Genomic DNA, 8,109 nt, shown 5'->3' with positions numbered 1-8,109 from the left:
GGGTATCTGTATTCGATAAGGGCAGCTATATAAGCCCCCATATTCTAATTTAGAAAACCGATCATCTATCTTAGTTAATTTGCATGAGGAGTTCTATCAAATCATCATTCAACATACATTGTCATTCCTCGTGAATATTTTGCTATTACATGAAGAGATTTATTAAGCGGTAGCAAATCGCTAGCAAACACTCCTGTATACTCTAAAAATAACTCTACCCCCTTCTGTCTTCTTAACCAAGATTGTTAAGATTCAATAGAATAGAAGCAAGCAAAAACACAACAATATTTGATCTGTGATAGACAACAATAAATATGCCAGTGATGTGTAGAGAATTGTGAGACTTAAACCCTTACTGTAATGTTGAAAAAATGATAAATGTCTTACCCCTTAAACAATTTAAAACTATTATATTTTGCAGGATTTGAAAAATAAAATAGTGCTTTAAAGAGACCTTTGAAGAGAGCTTCAAAGAGAATATCAAAAACCTTCTAACTCTCTGAAAACAATAATACTTTGCAAATATATCTTGTTCTGATGGACTAGTAACTCTTGTTCTGAAAGACTTGTAACTCTAAGAAGATTTGCTTTTGTTTGCCTTACTTTAACGCCAGTGTAAAGCATTATAATTGAGCGCTCTATAACGTTATTGGACAACTTTTTTTAAAATAAACGTCGGCGTATTTATAAGGACGCCGGCGTCTTATTAAGGACGCAAGCTTCTTTATATGGAATTGAGCATGATTTAATGGATCACTTGGCTACCCAAGAACCTAGCAATCTATTCAGAAATGAAATTTTCTCAGCTAATCATTTCCTTCTGATTTCTACCCTATATTACAATTTGAAAGAGGGAACTGGAGTTATTACTTTTGGTATGGTTGAATCTTCTTTTGTGTTATTTATAAGAGGGTATGCCACTGGTATTGGAAATTAAATTATCCAGTTAATCAATTTGCTATGATTTTTAGCCAATAATTATTCTATAACAATGTAAACTGCCATTTGAAATGGAATTTACCCAGACAAACCTGTTCAGAGAATAAGTTTTCATTGAATTAATCTATCCTGGACATTTTCTATCATACTAACACTCATTTGTGACGTAACCAAAAGTTCATATACAATTAGATGGGCCTTCACTATATGCAATGAAACAAACTGGTATTGAACAATCAGTCATCCATACATTGGTATTGAACAATCAGTCTTTAGAGGGACCTGCACCTTTGGACAAGCCTTGGAACTGAGCCTTCAAAGCCCTGTTTTCGTCCTCGAGGGTGGCGACCCTCATTTGAAGATTGCAGACCTTGGTCAGTGGAGGAGGGGAGGATTAGGATTGGAACTCTCCACCTTCTCAATTTCCTTTGCAAGAGTTGCCCGACGTGTCCTCTTGGGCACCGGCTCTCCAGTGTACCTCCGGACGTATTTACTGTCCGGTAATGATTCCACATCCACAAAAGCAAATCCTGGCGGGAAGGAGAGGTCGAGATCTTCGGACATGGTGTTGAGAGAGTTGCAGTAGTAGTAGATAGATGATAGAAAATGAGAAGAATGGAATGGAAAATGAAGAACCCAAGGCCCACTATAAATATAAATTGAAAGTGAGGAGGAGTGGTTGGCAACGGTTCGAATTTACCGCCTCCTGGAAGAAAAAAACGGTGTTTCATAATGAGGGTGCCCTTTCCCATCACGTCATTATTTCTCTGCAGGTATGCCACCGGTACTATACAGCTACGCCACCTGTACAATAGAGGTATGCCACCAGTATTATACAGGTACGCCACCGGTACACTACAAGTGAGCCACCGGTACAATACATGTACGAATCTGCTGACCACAATGTGTCATTTAAGCCACCTGACGTGACCTGCAAAGAGAATCATGTAAGTACAGTCTTGAACCAACATATGAGGATGATTGATATCATGTCAGAAGGTTATTTGGGTCTTTTTTCAACCCTTTTTGAAGAATCATCCGTGTTTGATGATCAATTTAATTGGTACCCGAAATCCATATTTTTCTGTAATTAATTCCCGCATTCCATACTTTTCTCTATGCACACCCCTTCGATAGAATTTTTTTATAGTATCCGTCATTTCGTTTTCCAACATCAGAAATCAAGAACAAGACGAAATTTATGTATATATCGATACAATGATATAATGTCGACCTAAATGAATTATTTATTTTTTTATAGGTTGATTTAGTTGAAAGCGCGTTTATATCTTTATCCATGTTAGCTATTATTTCTAGTTGGTTTGCATTTTGCTTAAGGTAACAACTACTAAGAAAATAAAAATTTAAATTGTAAAACAAAAGATTAAGAAAGCTGCCACATCCAATAGTCCCAAGATAAAATGTCTTGTTAGGCATTCTCTGGCACATACACATGGTGGCTCATTTGTAATGAATAAATGTTTAATATTGGAACTGCTCTTCAGTCGATCTGTCGTTTATCTTATGGTTGCAATTAGATTGGCATTAGAAATGTTCTTCGTTTTGATAGGGTTTTTGTTTTTCTTCCTTTTGATAGCATTTTCTAGGGTTTTTTCGTCCTCCTAAAATGTCGTTGGTGGAAGAATAAAAAAGCGTGGTGGAATCCCTGGTTCAAATAGTGAAGGCGACTTAAGCATTCTCCGAATGCAAGAATACCTAAAAAGAGACAACACTGTAATCTTGGTAGGAGGCTGAAGCTTTTGAGCCCTCTTTTTAGGAGAGAGGAAAATTCCAGCGAGGGATGAGCAGGTGTCCCTGTTTTTCCGAGGGAAGATGACAAAACGCGAGATTTGCGGAGTGTATAAAAAAAGAAAAAAGAGGAGTAACCGGCTACCTTTTCTAAGGGTTCTTCACAACTTTTAATCTTGTCCGTAAAAGCAATCCAACGGCTGAAACCTGGGCGACGAACCATTTTATGTTGCGTCGCGACGTAGGTGAACCGGCCTCAAACCTTTGTCTAATACTTAAAATAGAAGATCGAATGGTAAAAACTTACCCACCTGAGAATCCTAGCTAGTTGTTAGATCAATTGTGATTTTTTAATTGAATAATATATATATAGGAAGGGATTTCCTACGCAATTTTGCATGTGAGAACAACCACACAGGTTGACTTTTTTGTGGATTTTGTCTTACTGATTTAATTCATCTGAGGTGACTTTTCTCACATTCAAAAGCCAGCCAAGAAATATCTTTCCGCGAAATTCCCTAACAAATTCCATATAGGAATGCTTAATTTAAGTGTGCCCTTGCAAAACACAAGATGCAAGGCCTCCCCATTGGACCATCTCACTAAAGTCCATTTATTATTCATTTAATTGTATATTCTCAGTGCCATGCATTTTGGTGAGATGGTCCAGTGGTGGTGCCCATGTAGTTGTTTTTTTGCAAGGGTGCCCTTCGGTTTAGCATTCTTATATCTCTTTCTTCATTAATGCCCTCAATCCTATTGAGATTATCTAAGATTAAGGACTTCCTCTTATCTACTTGGCCAAGCATCTCCTTAGCCCATGTTTTAAGTTTGGATTTAACAAATATATGCTTTTGGACCAATTTAACATTAGGCGGCCCAATAACCCATCTTCATCCCACCAACGTTTCAATTTGTCAATCAGAGGGTTCCTTAAGCCATGCCAACTCAAAGCGGAAATAGACGGGACCCACGAGGCCGTGATAGGATCAAGGATGAGAGGCAAACGGTCAGAGACCGATTTGACAGGAGCAACCGGGATAGCCCAAAAAAAAATGTTGCACTCACGTCACGAGAGGATAGATGAGGAACAATCAATTTGTCTTTCGCTATTATTTCTATCCAAACCAAATCAAGCCCTGATTAAAGGACAATCAATCAATGCATTCTTACCAAAAAATATCTGAGAAGTTAATCATACTCCGAGAAATGTAAATTATGAGAGCACCCAATGCCTCTAAGATCCTAGTTTGTGAAACCTTCAATCTTAGTCTCTTACATGAACAAGATCAGGGCTGAGCTTCTATTTACACTTGGGGGGGGGGGACTAATGGTAAGAAAAAAATAAATAAATGGATACATTCTGTATATATATAGGGAAATGATTTCACCACAAACATGTTTTGATACATGTCGTCACCTAGCCTGTCTTTTAGAATTTAAAGAGCTGTAAAAAGGTCATTATGATTCCCAAAAAGCACTTAAAAGCCCATTAAATACTAAACGACAAGCAAGAGTCCACATATATCAAAAAATGGTTGTGCTGAAATAATTTCCCTATATATATATATTATATACTTTCATCGACTAAAAATGTTTATTTATAAATTTAAACTAATAAATAAGAACTGTTATAGGATTTTCAATACATGAAGCGTCTTAGTCACCTTTGATTGACATGCACAAAAGAAAACAAAAATGTAAACCTATATCTTTCTATTGAAGTTGTGAACACCGATTTTACATAGAATAAAATTCATCTATGATCATGTCTGTATTGAAACTTTCAGCGATTTCTTCTTGGATGTAGACAACCAAACAATCTGCAAGAAATTCATCATCCATCTTCTTACGAAATCTTGTTTTAACAAGCTTCAAACTTGAAAATGCACGTTCTGTAGTTGCAGTTGAAACTGGAAGAGTTAACACAAGATGTTCACTATAATCAGCCAAAAGCTTTATCATTTCAATGAAATTATCTCGAATTTTTGAACTCAAGCTTTCATCATGACCTCTAAAAGCACATGATTGAAATTTTAGCCAGCAAACATTGTCTATGGAGGCCTGGAGCTATAATCGGTTATTCTCAATCTCTTGTGATGTTTGTTTTTCTATCACCTTATCAATATGTTGCGATTGATTCATTAGATCTTGACAAGCTTTCTCAACCTTTTTATGTGGTGAATTAGGGTCTTTTCTGACATGACCTACAAAGGCACAATTCAACCCATCATTCACTTTTTTTCAATTTCAAAACCCTTCACTTGTAAACGCGCCTAATCTCGGGTGTCGTGTTGGTTTCTTACAAAAAGATAGCATGAAAGACAAAATGCAACATCCTTTGAAGGGGAGTATTTTAACCAAAGAAATTTTTTGAACCAAGACAATTGAAATCGACGAAGATGACTCTCTGCTCTTGAAAGAGGATACTCTAAAAGTAGAAATTGATATGGTCCGTCTCTAAGCTATGCACGCCGAATTTCATCTCTTTAATTAACGAGATATTCCCACATTTGAGAGCACAATACTGGATCACGTTCTAAGGAAGTGGTATCAATTTCTTCAGATTTGGTTCTTGGTAACTTCAAAGGACGTTGCTCATTAATTAACATGTCAGAATTTAATGGAGAAGGTGTACTGACTTCTGAATCATTAACATTCTTTTTTGTTAAGAATGCATCGATAGTTTTTTGTTTGCCCATGATTCAACTTTAAATTGTGAGGAGTGAATATGGATCAACAAGTAATTTGAAAAATTTTATCTATCAATTAGCATAATATTTTTCAAGGATTTTAATCGAAAATTATGGCTCAAGTTCTATATATATATATATAGCGAAGTAATGATCACATTATTCGATTCATATAATAATTTTCAACACTATTGCACATAGAGGAGGCATACCTCAAGAGTCAAGACTGTGAGAAGTAGAGCTACCACAAAATAGAATTTAAATCTTCGAAATTTATTGCTCTTAACCTGAAAAAAAAAATGCAAAAAAAATAATATATCAAGATACTATAACAAGTTGGACACAAAATTGTGAATCCAGAACCAATTGTTGGAATCAAAATTAAACATGAATTTGAATCAAATAACTAGTTTTGGAATCAAAATCCATTGGCATACTCTTAAGCCAACAGGATCAGGCCTAATCATTATCAAAGAATAATTTAGCAGATGCATCCAAAACCTCCCTTAAGAACATAAAAACAACGGGAAAAAACTCTCCACAACCACAAACTCTTCCATGGCCCTGTTTGAATTGCAAGAAAAATATCTTCGACGGAAAAACTTTTCTGGGGAAATTTTTTCCCTTTCCATGATTTAGAGGGAAATAATGTGATTACTTATTATGATTAACTTAAAGGAATATTATCATAAATTGAAGGTCGCTCAAGTTATCTTTTTCATGCCTTAAGTAGGGAATTTATAATGCAATCCAAACAGGGCCTTAGGGAATGTTTGGCTACCACTACCAGCCTACGAACATAAGAACACAACAGAACTTTATAACCAATAAGGGAATAACCATGGTCATCATCGGATCATTTCCAAGTCAAATAGATTACATCTCAATTTCAATCAGTGAGAGAAGAAGAACAGGACGAATCAGTTCAACGCAAGAACACAAAAAATTACAACTCAATTTCAATTCACCCATGGAAACAGAAAATAACAACTATATTTCAATTCGCCCATGAAATGTAACGAAACAACAAAATCCCTAAAACCCTGATCAATTGATCATCACATACAAAACACCAAAAAATAACAATAAATAAGTAAAATGAAAAAGAAACGAAAAAACACATCTTAATCGCATAAATGACAGCAATCCCCAAACAAAAATCAAGAAAACAAAGAAAAATAATTCATATACTATAATACCATGAATTTTTTTTAATGACTGGTAGTGGTGAGAGAGGGGTTGGGCGGGTGAAGTGGAAAACAAATTAGGAGACTAGTGTCTTCAAGTGGCAAGAAGGTGACAAAATCAGGAAACAAACAATTATATTCAAAATCAGATGACCTTGTCCTGATTTTTGGCCACTGTCACCCTCATCTCAATCGGGCCTTTCAAATCTCTCCTTTTCCCTCTAAAAAAAAAAGAAAAAAAAGAAATCAGAAAAGAAAAGAACCCTAGAAAAAATAGAAGCATAAACCCTAGAAAAGAATGAAACCAAAATAAAAGGAAAGAACCAAAATCCCTAGAAGTACTGGGGGAAAAAGAAAGAACTAACCTTTTCTTTTCCTTCTTCTTTGGCAATGGAGTCACGGTCACAGAGATCGATAGATGGAAGCAAGGTTTTTTTTTTTTTTTTTTTTTTTCTTTCGCAGAACAGAAACCCTTTTTGCGCAATGAAGAGCTCCCCCAAAAAAAATATCGCCCTAAGGTTCTACGCGAATTCATTTCGCAAAAAAGGAAACAGTTGGGAGATGATTTTTTCGCCCCCCTAGGATTATGCGCCCCCTTTAATCTGAATTGTGGCCTTGTGGGCAGAATTTAACGCTTTTTGACGTCAAATCACGTCAAGAGGGGGTGTATAATCCTAAGGCTAGGCGAAAAAATGATTTCCCTAAGAAAATCCCTATTTTATTGCGATAAATTCGCGATAAAATCGCGCTTTTTTAAAATCTGACCATAAACGGGAAAATAATAGGTTTTAAACTTTATGATTTTTCAAATCTTTGGGAGGGGAGGGGGAGAGGGGGGACAGAAACACGCTAAATGTTGCTTCGCCCCTGGACAAGATGAATAATTTATTCTTCATTTAAAGCTCTTCCACATGGGATATTTTGGTCAAAAAGCCCACGCCACAGACATTTCAAACAAGGATATTTATGGATAGCCAAATGAATAACATTCTCCCCAATAATGTTACTGTGGATTCCAGGTATCCAACCTCATAATTTACGTTGAATTCTATTCTTGCCACCTTTCTCTCCCTCCATGAAACTAGCTTGTTTCGAGATCTTATTCCATAAGGGGATTCATTAACATCCTGCAACTCGATTGAAAGAAAGAAAGCCCTAGCTCCCTTCTCCAAACCAGCAAAGGATAGGCCCATCACTTTGTTAAACTCTAGCAAGTGTTTTTCTTCCACCTTTTTCAATTCCTAAAACTTATAAAGACTAGCATGTCCACTAAAGAAGTTGTTGCGAACCAAGGAAAGAGGTTGTTCGGCAGGGCCCACCATAGCCAAAGCAAACTCCTCACTATCCCTGATCCTATCTTCATTGCATTGATTGGTGTAATCACCCTCCTCAGATCGCGGAGTTCCAGTCTCAAGGCTTGTCATCCTAGATAGAGAAGTAGGAAGTTCTAGATTCAAAGGATCATAATCCTCTCACAGAACTGATGCAGAACCGATTAGTACTGAAAGATCCCACATCGGAAAGGGAGGAAATGTTACCGG

At 36.4% G+C, this 8,109-nt stretch overlaps 1 protein-coding gene across 6 annotated transcripts; it reads right to left on the bottom strand.

Moving 5' to 3' along the window:
* Positions 1 to 1,053: 1,053 nt before the first annotated feature.
* On the bottom strand, positions 1,054 to 7,166 carry LOC143861982 (uncharacterized). 6 transcript variants are annotated; one of them, XM_077372969.1, is made up of 4 exons: positions 6,934 to 7,166; positions 6,723 to 6,789; positions 5,594 to 5,668; positions 1,054 to 1,870 (listed from the first exon to the last, which is right to left on the bottom strand). In XM_077372969.1, the coding sequence occupies exons 1-4, from the start codon at positions 7,101 to 7,103 to the stop codon at positions 1,727 to 1,729; spliced, it is 456 nt and encodes a 151-aa protein (XP_077229084.1). In that variant the 5' UTR covers positions 7,104 to 7,166; the 3' UTR covers positions 1,054 to 1,726. The 6 variants fall into 6 exon arrangements, 2 of the variants coding, with proteins under 2 accessions (XP_077229084.1, XP_077229091.1); XR_013240115.1 differs by lacking the exon at positions 1,054 to 1,870 and adding an exon at positions 4,274 to 4,601; XR_013240117.1 differs by lacking the exon at positions 1,054 to 1,870 and adding an exon at positions 4,274 to 4,583.
* Positions 7,167 to 8,109: the final 943 nt, after the last annotated feature.

This window comes from Tasmannia lanceolata, unplaced genomic scaffold, assembly GCF_043159265.1.
Source record: "Tasmannia lanceolata isolate RefF3 unplaced genomic scaffold, GAP_Taslan_0.1 ptg000003l, whole genome shotgun sequence".
Lineage (NCBI taxonomy): Eukaryota > Viridiplantae > Streptophyta > Magnoliopsida > Canellales > Winteraceae > Tasmannia > Tasmannia lanceolata.
This window is presented reverse-complemented; position numbering and strand designations above follow the sequence as displayed.

Coding starts and splice junctions, on each gene's coding strand:
- LOC143861982 (XM_077372969.1), bottom strand. CDS start 7,103: ATGAATTCGCGTAGAACCTTAGGGCGATATTTTTTTTGGGGGAGCTCT. Junction 6,790..6,933: donor AAGAAGAAGGAAAAGAAAAG/GTTAGTTCTTTC, acceptor TTTTTTTTTTAG/AGGGAAAAGGAGAGATTTGA. Junction 5,669..6,722: donor TGGCCAAAAATCAGGACAAG/GTCATCTGATTT, acceptor TTTTTTTTTCAG/GTTAAGAGCAATAAATTTCG.